Genomic DNA, 16,173 nt, shown 5'->3' with positions numbered 1-16,173 from the left:
GTAATGAATGCCTCAATTCCTCCCAACTGTGATAACCATGAAGGCAATGATGAGCACCTGCATTCATCATCCGTGTGGTTTCCAGGGAGCAGAACCTATTTAATGGGGCAAGCAGGAGGTATTGCCATACTTTGAGGGATTTAAAGTGTTCTTTTAAAGGGGCATTTCCTGTGTACAGGAAATCTAAACCCTGAAGGCTCAAATTTTACTTCAACAGGTATATATGGAAGTCAAACAGGTTGGCTGCCTTTATGAAATTATTAGTCGAACATGTGTAATATTTGGGGTGACATGGAGCAGTGCTGCCCAAAATAAATGTAATGTAAACTACATATGTAATTTAAATTTTTCGAGTAGGCTTATACAAAAATAAATAAAGCAGGTGAAATTAATTGTAATGTTTTATTTAATCCTATAGATCCAAAAATTTAGCATTTTAACATGTAATCAATATTTTTAAATGAGATATTTTATGGGTTTTATTGTAGTAAGTCTTCACAATCCAGTGTGTGTTTTACTTGGACATCGCCTCTCCATTTGGACTAGCCATATTTCAAGTGCTGAATAGCTACAAGGAGCTAGTGCCTACCATATTGAACCTGTGCAGGTCTGCAGAGCACAAACAGCCTGTCAGGTAGGATAGACTGAAAAGAATTGCTCATTTTCAACTCTTACAATAACCTGAGGCTCCTACACTCTTAGTAACTTGGCTTCTTTGAGCCTAGTGTTTATTTCCAGATCTCAGGATTTATGGCTAGATATTCCCAGAGTGTGCCAGTTTAGTCTGAGTTGATGCATTCATTTGCTCATTTATGCACCGATTCACACATTCATGTATTCATTAGAGATTTATCAGGCACTTATCAGTGTTTACCCCAGCCTCATCCTTGTCTTTTCTTGCCCTCCTGCCTGCTCCCCGTCATCCCTTGAAGACTGTGGCCCTGGACTCACAATCTCACCTCTCTCAAGTCCTCCCATGTGAATGAGCCATCTTAACTCCTGGAAGCTCAAGGCCATGACCTCCTCAATGACCTTCTTTCCCACTGTACTTCAGGCACTCCCTGCCCTGGCTGCACCTTGCACGTGTCATTACTGGGTACTGCTCCACCTCTGAAATGGCAAACTCACACACCCACTCTGATGTGTGACCTCATGGCTTTCTGCCTCTCCCACTTTAGCTTCTGCTTCATCTGTTCTTTAATTCCATGAAACCCTCGACTTCTCTATTATGTCCTTCTCAAGCTTCCCGTCCGTCATCATTTCTCTCTCTGACATGGAATCCCCATGACCCATCTTTTAAATCACTCTCTTCCCTATATCATCTATATCACTTTACCTGGGGCAGCAGAGCAAGACTCTGTCTCAAAAAAAAAAAAAAAAAAGAAAAGAAAGACACAGACTGAGAGAAAATATTTGAAAATCACGTTTCTGACAAAACACCTATGTATCCAGAATATATCAAGCAATAAGAAAATAAACTTAGCAATAAGAAAATAAACAACTCAATTTAAAATGGGCAAAAGATCTGAACAAATAACAAAGAAGATCTATGAATGCCAAATAAGCATATGAAAAGATGCTCAACATCATTAGTTATTAGGAAAATGCAAACTAAAACCACCGTGGAATACCATTACACATTTGCTAGAATGGCAGAACAAAAGCAAAAATTGGCAATATCAAATGTTGGCAAGAATGTAGAGTAACTGATGCTCTCATAAATTCCTGGTGGGAATTCAAAATGGTGCATACACTTTGGAAAACGACTTGGCAGTTCCTAACAAGGTTAAACATATACCTATCACATGATCCAGCAATCCCATTCCTAGGTATTTACTCAAGAGAGATGAAAGTTTATATTCACACAAACACCTGTATGTGAGTGTTTATAGCTACTTTATTCATAATCACCAAAATAAAGGGAAAATATGAAGATGTCTTTCATCAAGTGAATGAATAAACAAAGTGTGATACATCCATGTAACAGAATATTACCCTGCAATAAAAAGGAACAAACTGTTGCATCATTCAACAATGTGGGCAGATCATCAATGCATTTTCTTAAGTGAAAGAAGCTAGACCCAAAAAACTACACATTGTATGTTTTCCTTTATATAATCTAGAAAAAGTGAACCTGTTAGAATAGAAAATAGAACAGTGGTTGCCAGGGGCCAGGAAAGGGCATCGGGGTAACCATAAAGGAGATGAGGGACTTTTTAGGGTGATGGAGCTATGGTGGTGGATACCTGACTTTACGCATTCCTCAAAACCTATAGAACTCTCAAGACAAAGAGAGAAGTCTACTATATGCAAATTAAAATAAAATCAACCAGGATATGGGGGGAACATGAAATGCAGATCTTGACAAATGAATCTAACTGGATTATAAATGAATGAAATAACCACTGAAGGGGATGGGAAGAAAGAGTTAACCTGAATGTCTTTGGGGGAAAAGTACTTTAACTGGGTACTGTAAGGATAAACAGTAACAACGAAAACCCTACATTCGAACAAAACACTGTACTCTAGTCAAGAAGTTTGTTTCTAGGGGTATGGTTTAACAATTCTGAAAGTACATAGATACTAGAGATGAGCAAATAAGTAGATATATTGTAGAAAATGAGAGCTGAGTTTCTTGCCAGGAGACAGAAATGACAAATATGAAAAGAAGGCATGAGAGCCCTGTGGTGCTGCATTAGATACAGCAGTGTCAGTATAGACTTTTGGTTTTTATTTAATATATACAAAAGATGGGTATATTAAATAGAAATAAATATGTGTGTTATGGATTGGCTATTAATAGTATACATAAACATGTATATTTCCTAGCTCTATTCACCAAAAGAGACCAGAAGCTCCACCACCCCAATGGTAATGAGCACACCAGCTCCCAGATCTAGGTTTCAAAATACCATTCTCCTTGGAAAAGTAATTAATTCCTGTGGTGCCAGAAAGTCAGGAAGGACTCAAAAAAGGAGGGCAGGAGCCTATCAAAAGAGCACAGGAGTCAATCTGAATGAGCTCCCAATGGCCAAAGTTGGATCTTGAACAGCAAAATAAATGGCAGCATTGTATTATAATGCAAAGAATAAAATAAACATCTCTGAGTCCTTATTGGTATAAACAAATGAATAAATAAATGAGAGAGATGGACAACTCTCTCCTGCAGAATAATTCCAATTGATAAATATAGAAGGATTGCAGATATAGAAAATCACCATGTGAATGCCACAGTAATCATTCTTGAGGCATGATCCATTCATGGATGCTAAAATTAGTGGGCAAAAATTTAAGCATAAATAGAATATTTTCAGTCTTAAAGTATCTCCCCCATCTGTATTAATTACAAAAATAAAAATAGTAACTTTACAGTAGAAAAAGCTGGCCGACACCACCTTGACCAAGTGATTCGTATAATACATCATTTACCCTGATACACACTGAGAAGTGCTCATCAACTCTGTGGCACCCTTCCCAATAATGATGGCAAAACATCAGACAAACTAAAATTAAGGAACATTCTACTAAATATCTGATAAATACTCTAAAAATGTCAGGTCATAAAAGACAAAGACTGAGGAAATGGCACAGATTGAAGGAGACCAACAGAGCCACAATCCACAATGCATTATGGGAGTCTGGCACCAAAAAAGGACATTAGTGGAAACCACTGGTAAAATATAAAGACAGTGTGTAGTTTAGTTAATAGCATCATACTGATGTTAATTTCTTGGTTTTGATCATTTCTCTATGGTTATATAAAAAGTAATAATATATAAAAAGTGCAGGTATAACATTTCATGATTTTTTTAAAAGATACACATTTTTAAAATTATATTTCTTAAACATTTTAATTTTTCCAGAATTGACTTTTTTTTTTTTTTTTTTTTTTGAGACAGAGTCGCACTCTGTGCCCTGAGTAGAGTGCTGTGGCGTCAGCCTAGCTCTCAGCAACCTCAAACTCCTGGGCTCCAGTGATCCTCCTGCCTCAGCTTCCTGAGTAGCTGGGACTACAGGTGAGCAACATGATGCCCGGCTAATTTTTCTATTTTTAGTAGAGACAGTGTCTCGCTCTTGCTCAGGCTGGTCTTGAACTCCTAAGCTCAAGTGATCCTCCCACCTCGGCCTCCCAGAGTGCTAGGATTACAGGCGTGAGCCACCACGCCCGGCCCAGAATTGACTCTTGTTCAAAAATATTGCTGTCCACCATTCTAAAGAAAATCTCTGATGATGTCACTCTCCTGTTCAAAAATCTTCAGTGGCTCCCTATTCCCTTTTAATTGCGTTTGAATCTATCCTGAAGTTGCTGTGGCCCTCACGGCTTCCCCTTTCCCTACTCTCCTTGACATTGTGCATTGCCACCTTAAGCTCTGCTGTCTGCCTTCATCCTACACTCCCAGAAATGCCTTTTCTCCAGCCTCTGCCTGTCCAGAGCCCACTGAAGTTCCCCAGCATGAAGAAACCTCACTCTCCCCTGAACTCCCAGAGCATTTGCCTCACAACCCTTCTCAATTTCCAGTGCTGCTCTTAGACCCAGGCTAATGATGCTTCTGTCCAGTGGCTATTTGGAGTACCTTCCTCCAAATTTTCTGACTCACCCTTCAGTACTTGAAACCAGATGGTTCTGTCCAAGCGGAGCACCCAGAGCCTAGACCAGAGGGCACATACTCCCTCTTTCTCCCCTTTAATAATGCTTTCTTATCCTCCATGCCAGCGTGGGGCTGACCAAATGCTCCAAGGAACTCCAGGACTCGTGTCTACCTGAGCATCCTAGGAGCGATCACTCCCCGTGACCTGTTTGGTATTTCTTCTGAGGGACCACATGAGATTGGGCCACCAGGATGGTGTTGCCACACTGATTTAGGGTGACCGACTCAAATTGCTTATATGAACAGGAACTCTGCCAAAAATATTTGCCCAGGACCGTCACCCTAGGTGACCTTGTCAGTTTCTGTCTTGTATTACACAAGCCTTGAAAAGGCCCTGTCTCAATCACACCTGCATTCCCTCCCACAACCGTGATGGTCTCAGTGCCGTGCATGCAGTAGATGCTCAGTAAGTATTTCTCAGAATGAATGCCTGAAGGAATGAGTCCCATCTCAGGTGTACATATTTCTTTCGATCCATGATTCTAACTATGTTTTCTCTGCACAAATTTCTAGATCTTCTTCATTCTTTTGATTGGCAAAAAAGGCATTTCCACATCCCAAGCCCTCGAATCACTGACCTGACTGATGATGTGCTGAAAGCTTATCAAGAAGGAAGAAACACGCCTCCAGATTCTCTTGATTGCAAACTGCAACTGAACTTCAGCTCCGAGACATGTGAAAACGGCCAGGTGTGGGAATGCTGCTTGGGTGGTTTCAAGGTAGGCAGCCCGGTAGTTTGGATTGAACAGCGCTTTGGCTGTGACCAACTGTAGTGATAGAACATATGTTGTCGTGCTTCGCTTTTGATCTTCTGCTCCAAGGTTGAGGATACTCTCCCAGGGGGGGAAAAAAAAGGAAGAACTGGGTAGATGAAAACTGAGTTCACCCGTCACTGACATACTTCGTACCTGAAGCACAGCCACCTTGAGAGAAGACCATGGTGGCAGCTCTTCACAGTCACCTGAGGAAGGAGCTTGGGTTTGGTCCTGACTCAGAGGGAAATGCAACACCACTGAGAGGCCCCTCCACAGCACCTGAGCACTCACAGCCAAGCCTGGGCTTGGCCCCAGTGGACATATGAGTCCAGGTGACTGCCAGAGTCACCAAGAGGGCGGGAGGCCTGCTGTTGCCAGGTCCCCCTATGTGGATCACAATAACTGCATGAAGTCATGGAATGTTGAAGATGAAATGAAAGTGGCTCCTAAGTCACAAAGTCGCAGGCGGGTGGGCATCCTTTCCACAGGGCTCCCGGGAAGAGAGCTGTCCCACTGTCCCTGATAAGCCCAGAAAGTAGCTCCCTCTTCCAGACAGAGTAGGGGTCAAATCCATGCATGTCCAGTTCCCACCAAAGCCCACTCTCCCCGGGGCTTGCTGGGTTGGAAAGGTAGCCGCAGGCTCCCCTGGAATTTGCCTATGCCAGGGCAGAGACAGACACAAAGTTTGAGACAGAGGTGAATGGACAGGTGTGTTTCTTAGGGACACAGCTGAAAGGTGGCAAGAAGCTGGCAGCAGCCCTCAAGAGGGTCCTGGCACCATGGACGATGATGAGCCTGTTGAGCCTGAGACAAAAGGTGACAGGGCATCCCATCGCTCACCTCGCAGGCCCTTCCCAGCTGCCTCAGTGTAACCCCCTGCGACCACAGGAACCCCAAAGCCCTCTGCTCCCCTTGCCTGGGGCCCTCTAGAATTGGGACGATGTGTTACATTGACTTAGCTTCAGGGCTTGGCAAACACTGAGAGTTGGATGCAGCGCTGTGCTGGAACTGCCTCATACTGGCTCTGGCTGGCTTTCATTTTTATTTTATGGGCTTGCTTGATGTCACTTTGTTAGTTTGAAATCAGCCATGGGAATATTTACACCACATGAATTGGCTAAACTATAAATCAGGGTGTTTTTGGTGTTTTGTTGTTGCTGTTGTTTTTTTCCTGGAGGGACAGTTAAGTATTTACCATCATCCCACTGGTTGAATGGAATTCTCCAATTGTTTGTCTGATAAGGAAATTAAGACTCAGAAATTCATCACTTTTCCAAGGTCACTCAGTAGTTTGGCCGCTAAGCTGCTGTATGTCTTCTACTTTCATCACACAGACTTTGTTTTACAGGCTGGGAAGTAAATGTTGGGGCCTGGGTCTATGGACAAGGACAAAGACACAAACCTGTGTAGATTCATTAGAAACCCCACCATCTTAGAATCTGGGTGGTCAAAACTTGGGACCCCTGCCACAAATACTCAGTGCATCCAAAGAGTAGGTTGGCTGAGTTCTGACCGGCCACTCAGCGGCACAGCATGGCTTCCCCAATCAACTGAGTCCCACTGATACTGGAGGATTGAGCTCTAGACCTCCTGTGTGGCCCTCAGGAGCCCATGGCTGGTCTCAGATCAGTGGCCCAGTAGTGGTAAAGCCACATGTAGCAAGTGCAGGGGACAGAGGTGCAGGAAGCTCTGCTCCTCCTGCCAGTGTCTCATCAAACCAAGACACATGTATTCAATCACAGCAATCCGTCTCAACCCAAGGGAGATTTTCAAGCCCCTCCTTCTTTCTGGTCATAAAATCAATGTTGGATTGGAAGGCAAAGAAGTTAGGTCAAGTTCTTAGGCATCAAGTTCTCTCTCTTGCTCCCTGGAACTGCTCCTAGTCCGTTTTATTTTCCATTTGACCCAAGTTGCCAGCTACCCTGCCCTGGTACCATTTGTGCCTGACAATGAGGAAGCCTGGGCGTCGGGACCCACCCTTTCACCTGAAAGAGTAACCACAGACCCCAAAACCCACCCAAGTAAATAACAAGGGAAAAGCGTGAGCAGAGAGCTCATCTCCAAGACAAGCCCCAAACAGGGAACTCAGCAGGAGCAGCCATTCTCCAGGGAGCATGGCGGAGTGTGCTCACAAGACCCCACGGGCGATGAGTTGGGAAGGGAGGGCTGGTGCAGTAGAGTCTCCCTGGCAGGGCTTGACACCCTAAGCCACATGAGGCTGGGGGATTGAAGGCCACCGCCAGGACCTGGGACACAGAGGAAAGGAGCAGAGACCGAGGGCCATTGGTGTCAGGCTCCACCTGGGGGCCTGGCAGGTTTCACTCCCAGAATCAAGGAGATGAGTTTTTCTTCCAGATGAGACTGAAAGCCTGCCAGCACAACAGAGCAGCAAGGAGACCCTCTACTGTGAGGCCGAACCCCTGTCGACTGTTGAAAAAGAGAAACCAGCCCGGGAGAGTTCAGAAACCGACCTAGAGATTGAAGGTGAGAGCGGGCATGTGGGGTAGCTGGGGTGGCTCTCTCACGGCTTCCTCAGAAGGTGGAGAGATCCAGTCTTCAGGAGCTGGCATCTTGCTCCTTTTCGGAGTCTGCCAGGGCTCTGCCTAGCGGGACGTCCTGCAGAGGGGATGTGGCAGAAAGGCCTGTGCTTAGTTTTGCCCCATGCCCTCCTCAAGGCTGGCTGGGAGTAGCAGCCGCAGCACCCTGGCTCACACCTGCCTCAGGAGCAGCGCCCTCCCGTCAGCTCGCTGACAGCCGCACCAGTGAAAGGACAGGGCTTTCTGGTCTTCTGAGTGTTTCCACGGTGGCATCCTATGCAGTCTTTGCAATAGTCCTAGGAAGTAGACGTTACTGCCTGTTTTTAACAGAAGAGGAAACAGGCTTAAAGAGACTGTATGAGTTGTCCGAGGCCTCCAGGAGCTGGCCAAGCCCATGTTGGCTCGACTCAGCCCAGAGGTCTGCCTTCACACTCCACATTCCAGGCCCAGAGTGTTTCTGTGGCCCATCTTGCATCCTGGTGACTTTCCCACTCCCTTAGGGTTCATGTTTGCCCTACTGGACAGCCCCATGTTTTCCCTTGACAAATCTAAGCACGCTTGGGTGTCAGGCGGCTGAGCAGGAGCAAAGACTCTGTTAATGCAAACAACATGTCCACCCCCTCTTTCCTCCCAATTTCCCCAAGGAGAGAAGTGCCCCAAAGAACATTTGTGAAGCAAAGGGAAGGAGAATGACACTGGTCCCACCTGATGGGGCCAGCCTCAAACATCCTACACCGAGGCTACCCCAGTCACCCTGCCTCTCCTGTGTCCTTGCAGCTGGGTGGGGGGCAGTGATTCACAGGCAGCAGACATAGAGGGGAGGCCACTTTGCCAACTTAAACTATGAAGCTCGTCTACATAGAGTCAGCTCATAAACCTCCCCAAGGTCGACTGACAACTTCGCCCTTCTACACAGACCTTCTCCCTGCTGACCCCAGGCATCCTGTTGCTTTTTTTCTGACTTCTTAGCCACTTCAAGGCTGTCAGTAATGTTGCTTCTGACACCTGACTTCACCTAGTTGGAGGCAGTGACAAAGAACAACACTGGATGTCTGCCCAGGGCTCCTGTCCCAATCTCATCCCCCCTCACTTCCCCCCAGCAAGTGATAACAAGGTTGCAAGCTACCCCTAAAATATAACCATAGCGAACACAGCTAGATGGGGTCAGCCTCAAGCAAAGCCAAGTTAGTTTCAAGGGCAAAACTGGGGTTACCTTCCCTACTTTTGCCAACAGGAACCTCTAAGGGCTGATTTTGGCACCAAGAATTCTGTCCTGAACAGAAACCCAGTGCTCGTCTACTCTGTCCCCCAGCATCCCTGTGGCTGGTGCTGAGGTGTAGGGAATGGTAGGAAGGGCCTCCAGGGAGGGCGTGGGAAATGGGCCAGGGGGTTCCAAGCCAGTGGTGGGTCTACAGAACAGAGAGACACGAAGCAGCTTTGCTCACCCAGCACAATCTACAACATGGTTCTCACCCAGAAGCAATTTGCACCCAGGAGACATTTGGCAAACTAGGGAGTGGGAGGTTGCTCCTGGCATCTTGTGGGTCCAGGCGAGGGATCCTACTAAATATCCTACAATGCACAGGACAACCCCCCACAACAGAGAATGACCCAATTCAAAATGTCAGTAGTGCTGAGGTCGAGAAACCCTGCCATACAACCACCCTGAAGAGAAGGCCTGTTTGTAGCTGCGCTTGCAAAATCAGCTTCCCTTTAAAGCTGTTGTCCTTTCACCAACAAAGCTCCCATTGTCAGCCTTAGAAACGTTTGCTGTGGGTTGGCCAAAGGCCCTGGGATCCAAAGGAAAAACAGATGCGGGCAGAGATGCCAGCTGGCCCTGGGAAGCCCTGCCATAGGCTGGACTTGCCTAACAGGGACGCAGCTGTGGGGCACCCACCCAGCGTCCAGGGAGACCCAGTGCCCGCTGACCACAGGCCAAGCTTGTCTAGAGCCTGAGGAATAAAGGCCCCGAGGGGTTGGAATGGGGAGGTGGAGTCCCTGCTTCCATTGGCTGGTTTGCACACTGACCAGCTATGCGTGAATTAGGGCTAGATTTGTTGCTGGTAAAGCAGGGATGACAGTCCTTTTTGTGAGGAAAATGACGTGCAAGTCTTTGAAAGAGGAAAGCCCCCTGAAATGCTAGTGTGCTTGTTTCCCACCTGTTTGGAGGTCTGTTCGTCTTCTCTGGTTTGCCATCTTGAGAAGCCCACTCTGTCCTACTTGGGCTTTTTTTTGGTTGGTATTTCTCTCAGTCTTTGGCAAAGCTTTGTTCATGGCACACAACAGTTTAATAGTGGTAGTGAAACCAAAACTAAATGGAGACTCCCTCACCCATCGAAAGCCAGCAGATTTTTGACACCTGTTTTTGGCCTTTCAGAGTTGTCCCAGGGTAGACAAGGGGGCCTGTGCATAGCCTTGACGATCAGTCGTTGGACGTGGCCAACCTGGGAAGTGGGGTGACGGCGGACGGCTCAGTGCTCCTAGGAGAGCTTAGGGCCCAAAACCACCGTCCTCGTCTCTTACCAGAGGGAGATGTTCATCTGGGGGGTTCTGGAGTCAGGGTCTCCCTCTCCCACCACTGACTGGCATCCTAGATTGGAGTTGACATCTGGCACATGTACCCATAGGGACAGATCCTCTGGCAGAGGGGAGTCCAGTCATAAGCGAATGTCACCTGGGGTTAGGGAGGAGATAAGGCAAAGGTAGAAAAGAAATCCTACTTCACTCTCTCTTTCTCTGCAGATACTGAGAAATTTTTCACCACTGGAGAAAAGGAGCTCTACCTGGAGGCCTGCAAACTGGTGGGTGCGGTGCCTGTCTCCTACTTCATCCGGAACATGGAGGAGTCCTACATGAACCTCAACCACCATGGCCTGGGCCCCAAGGGTACCAAGGCTATTGCCATAGCCCTGGTGGTGAGCATGCCAGTGGGGCTGACAGGGTGGCAGGCCCAAGACTCAGGGGAACCGTCCTAGGGAGCTTAAATAGCAATCTGTCTGCGCACCCTGCCCTGGCTGTGCCGCGTGGCCAGTTGATTTTCCCAGCAGGCACGGACTCCCCTTTAGCTCCTGGAAGGAGGCTGCCTGGGCCTCAGAAGCCTATGTTCTGTCCTGTTCAGGAAGCAAAGGCACCAGCCCCTGGGCCCAGGACAAGTGGCTGGGCTGGGCTTGGGCCCAAGCATTAATGTGAGAGCATAATATTAATATAAAATGCCAGCCCAGGTCTCCACGCCAAAGCTCACCTTGGCTATAAATGGGCTCACTACCGAGCCAATGACCACATTGTAAAGGCAGATCACGTTTTCCCAGAGGAATAGGTTAACCCTAGGTGTGGCATGACCAAACAAGGACTTGACCTTGAATTCATCATTGCTTTATTAACTATAATTGATTTTACCCAAAAATGATTCCCATCACAGAAAAACAGAAAATTGGACAACTGTGTGTCAGCACAACATTGTTTGTTCACTTAGGAAGGCAAAGAGAAAGTTCAATTTTAAAAAAGCTAAGTAAGGTGGAGAGGTAGATGTTTCTTTAGAGGCGATGTTTAAAAATCAGCAATCCTTTAATTGTCCATGGAAAAAATGAACAGAGAGAAACAAAGAAGACTGAGAATGAATTCTTAAAACATGTTATTTGTAAAGGATCTGAAAGAATAGGAGTAGTCAGCAAAGGAAACACAGGAGGAGTGGTTGAGAGGCAGGAGAAACTACAGAAGGCAGAGACAGCCAAAGACAAGCTTCGGGAAGAGTGAGTCAGCTGGCTTCAGTCTGAGAGAATGCACAAGTCTGAGGGGATGGTGAATGGTGAGGGCAATACGGTTACAAAATATGTGGCGATCTCCAAAATCCCTTAGAACACACTGGCATTGTTCATTGCTAGAATGTACAGTAGTCCTCCCTTACACACGATTTTGCTTTCTGAGGCTTCAGCCACCCGCAATACAGAACAATAAGCCAGGCCGGGCACAGTGGTTCATGCTTGTAATCCTACCACTCTGGGAGGCTGGGGTGGGAGGATCACTTGAGGTCAGGAGTTCAAGACCAGCCTGAGCAAGAGCAAGACCCCGTCTCTACTAAAAATAGAAAAAATTAGTTAGGTGTAGTGGCACACGCCTGTAGTCCCAGCTACTCAGGAGGCTGCCGCAGGAGGATTACTTGAGCCCAGGAGTTTGAGGTTGCTGTGAGTTAGGCTGATGCCACTGCACTCTAGTCCGGGCAGCAGAACAGAGAGAGAGAGGAGGAAACAGAAATAGAGCGAGCACATTCACATAACTTTTATTACAGTATATTACAATGCAAGTTCCCGATACAGTAAGAGGAATAAGATTGTGTGCTATTCATTTTGAGTGCCCAGCCCTAGTTGGCATGAAACAGTGTATTTGTGGAATACATACACGGTCTTATTTTTCCCCACCCCCCCTCCACACTCATTCTTCTTTAACAATATAATACCATTTGCGTTTAGTGCATATGCCCATGAAGCAGTTACATGAAATGTGAGATTGTACTGTTTTATGGGAGGGTGGAGGAAGGAGCGGAGAAAGAACAAAGCCATCTTGAAGCGTGTGGAGGGTTAAAAGCCTGACTGATGAAGTGTTAGGAACGCACCATTTCCTCATGAGCTTCATGGGGGAAAATGAATGATAATCACATCCTCTCGGGACTTGGGCCAGTTGTTTCTTAGTAACAACAGTTTCTGTTTGGAGGGAGTTTTTTCCTCCCTGATTCTCTGTATCATTCATTCATTTGACAATTAATCATTGTGGCATTTGGAGGACTGAACTTTTATTCGCTTTTTGTACTGGTTAACTTTTCACATGTTTGTGTTTCCCTGGCTTAAGTAAAAAAAGACCCTGATAGTAGGGATTGTATTTTGTCTTTGTGTGTGTCCCTCACTGCCTAGCATCATACCTGTGCACTTGGCGGGGTGGGTGGGAGGAGTGGGGGTGTCCCTTAAGGGTAGGGATGTTCTATGCTCAACCTTATTTCCCTGGCAGTTAGCACAGAGAGTGACAAATAGACACTGGCCCGTGCGAAATGAATGTGGATGGCTTTGATGACCGGATGTCTGCTGTACCCTGCAATGTGTCGGTCCCCAGTATGACTCTGGAAGTGGTAATTCTGCCTGTGTTTCTGGACACTGCCAAATGGCACCTCGACTGGGAAGTCACCTGAGCCACCTCCCTTGCCTTTGAATTTTGCCCACCCCAGAGAGCTGAGACCAGAAGACATTCCATGAAGTCCCTGGATAAACCTGCATTGCAATTACTGGAACGATCACATTTTCCTTTTTCTTGGAGAGAAAAACAGGCACTAAATCTCCTTACCACTTGCTACTTCTCTTGCTGTTTAGTGAGCCTTAAAAATGCTCAAATCCAGAAATGTGTCTGTTCTCTGTATCTCTTAGTACTGGGAACAAAGTGAGGAAGGGAAGAATAAAATTTCTGATTAGAGCTAACCCCAGTCCTTCATGCTGCAATGCGAGTCATTTCCTGCCTCTCCTCTTGTTCCCAGTGGGAATGCAGACTAGCTGGGATGTGGATATTTACTAAAGAGTTATGTCTAGCTCCTTCCCGAACAGCCTTGAAGCTGCCTACTATTAAAAGAGAGTACCAGAGCCCGGTGCGGTTGGTGCAGGCCTGTAGTACTAGCTACTCAGGAGGCTGAGGGAGAAAGATCACTTGAGTCCAGGAATTCAAGACCAGCCTGAGCAACAAACAGAGAGAGACCTCATCTCAAAATATAATAAAAAATAAATAAATAAATAAATAAAAATTAAAAAGAGAATACCAGATAAGTCTTAAGCCTAAACCAGGGACCGGTTTCAGGGGAGACAATTTTTCCATGGAGGGGGGAAAGGTAGAGGGGAAATGTAGAGGGGAGGCAGGGAGGGCGGGGTGAGGGGTGCTGCGGAGCTCTGCGGCTAGGTCCCTAACAGACCATGGACTAGTACCGGTCCATGGCCCGGGGGTTGGGGACTGCAGATTTAGAGGGCCTCCTTGCAAGAATCTTTATGTTAAATACCATTACTGAATGTATCAAGTTTTTCTTAATCTTGGAGTAGGTCACAGTCCTCTCTCCTTGAGGCTAAATAGTTAAAATCTGTTTAGCTTTTCCTTGTGTCTCTTACTGGTCTTTAACTGTTTTAAAGGCCCTCTTCTAAATTCTCCCGGAATAGGTGTATTGTCCTAGCAGAACTCAGTGGAGTGGCTTGTCCTCTGGGCTCACCTCCTCACCCTTTCCTCTCCTTCAAAATTCCCAGCCTGAGTCCCTGTGCCTGCCCACATGGCAGGACCAGGGTGGGCAGGGAACCGACTAGGTCACTGACCACTTCTGTGTCTTTGTCTCTTTCCCCTTGTGACGGCTGAAGTCCAACACAGCTGTTACCAAGCTGGAACTGGAAGACAACTGTATCATGGAACAGGGCATCTTGAGCCTGGTGGAGATGCTGCAAGAGAACTACTACCTCCAGGAGATGGTACTGCACCCCGCTGGCTCCCACACCGCACCTGGGGGCTCAGAACCCATCCCAGACAAGCCAGAGGCCCTGCCCAGGCCCAGCCCACCTCCGCACTGTCTGCCATCAGTCTGCGGGCACCTGCCCTCTAGATGTGACTTCTCAGAGAGGGCCACACGTGAGAAGCTGGCCAGGGGGGCTGTGTCCCCTGTGGCTGTAGGAAATCCTAAGAAACCATTTCTGTCTGGATCTTAAAAGCCCTTCAATGGATGTGTTTACATCTGTATAGTTGCCTTAAAGTGACCTTTCTTAAAGAAAATAAAGACATGTAATAATTTCAAAAACTACAATGTGCCTGGAGATGGGTGGTGGTGATGGCTGTACAATATGAATATACTTAATACCACTGAACTGTACATTTAAAAATAGCTAAGATGGTAAATTGTATGTTATGTGTATTTCACCACCATAAAAACAAATTGAAAGAAAAGGGGGCAAAACCAATTAAAACAATAATGGCTGGTTTATATAAAGTCTCTCCCACTAGCCTAATAGGACAATTCATAAATCTTGAATCAATGAGGGGAATTTACAATGATTATTTCCTCTAAACTCATTTTTCAATCGTTTCACTGCCAAACTCTCCAAATGATGTTGTCTTGGGTTTCAAAACAAACAAAATAATGTGATTGTCTGGAGTACCAGGGCTGAATTGGAGAAGTAACTTCAGAAAATTGAGACCAGCCCGAGGCGTTAGAAAAGCCAGGTCTGGAACCAGGTTTCCCACTTCCCTGCTTTCCATCCTTTGCAGACCTGAATCCTGACCCTTTGGCCACAGCCCCTCTCCCCACCCAGCCCTGCTCCCTCAGCACAGGCCTCCAGTCAGCCACGCTTTGCCATCATCTGTTAATGAGGGCCCTTCGGTGGGCTTCTTACGTACAAAAGTGTTTTCTTGCTTTTTAGAATATTTCCAACAATAACCTTGGTTTGGAGGGGGCCAAAATCATCTCAGAGTTCCTACAGAGAGACTCCTCTTCGATCTCGAAACTCGAGCTTTCAGGTGAGCCCAGGGCTGGGGACAGCAAGGACACTGGGACACAAGGGGCGAGAAGAAGGGAAGAACAGAGCACGGAGGGTCTGGCTGAACCAGACCGGTCCCTCTGGTCTGAGACCTGAATACTGCGTCTACCCCTCGCTAAACCCTCCCGGTCATCCTTCTCCCCCTCCATGGCCACACTGGCTTCCTGCTTTCCACGACAAGCCACTTCTGAACCGCTTTGTGACAGATTTCCCTCTACTTGAAAGTCTCTGCCCCCAGATAGTCGCGTGGCCCATAGAGCTTCCTCTCTCACTTCATTCATGCTCTGCTCAAATTCTGTCTCCTTGGGGGGACTTCCCTGCCACCCTAACAAAAAAGGAGCCCTCCCACCCCATCACTCTGTCCCGTCTCCCCACCTGGATTTTCTTAACGCCACGTATTACTACCTGATCCCCTAGGGTAGGTCTTATTTGTCTCTGACAGGGGAAAAAAGTCACTTGAGAATTCTAGTACCCACAGACCTGCCCTCACTCAAGGTTGCAGTTTGCATTTATACCATCTGCAGGGTCCTGGAACCCCTAAGCCAAGAAATTAGCTTAAAAAGTGGTCCTGTGCTGATCAGAATGGGACTCCTTTGGAGAGCAACCCCACAACCCAGGCTGCTTGGGAGCCCCCCAGACAAAGCCGCACTCAGGATGGATGCAGGGTCCAAAACTGTGAAACAAACAAGGAAGC

The 16,173-nt window shown here is 46.7% G+C and overlaps 1 protein-coding gene across 1 annotated transcript in view; it reads left to right on the top strand.

The window, feature by feature from the left end:
• Positions 1-6,183: 6,183 nt before the first annotated feature.
• Positions 6,184-16,173, top strand: part of LRRC74A (leucine rich repeat containing 74A) — a 31,596-nt gene continuing 21,606 nt past the window's right edge. Inside the window, exons 1-5 of the mRNA XM_045547046.1 lie at positions 6,184-6,220; positions 7,760-7,888; positions 10,684-10,856; positions 14,313-14,420; positions 15,363-15,459. Coding sequence (XP_045403002.1) covers positions 6,184-6,220; positions 7,760-7,888; positions 10,684-10,856; positions 14,313-14,420; positions 15,363-15,459 — 544 coding nt within the window. The remainder of the gene's footprint in view (positions 6,221-7,759; positions 7,889-10,683; positions 10,857-14,312; positions 14,421-15,362; positions 15,460-16,173) is intronic.

Source organism: Lemur catta, chromosome 1 (genome assembly GCF_020740605.2).
Source record: "Lemur catta isolate mLemCat1 chromosome 1, mLemCat1.pri, whole genome shotgun sequence".
Lineage (NCBI taxonomy): Eukaryota > Metazoa > Chordata > Mammalia > Primates > Lemuridae > Lemur > Lemur catta.
The sequence above is the reverse complement of the archived record's forward strand: the minus strand, read 5'-3'. Positions and strand labels throughout refer to the sequence as shown.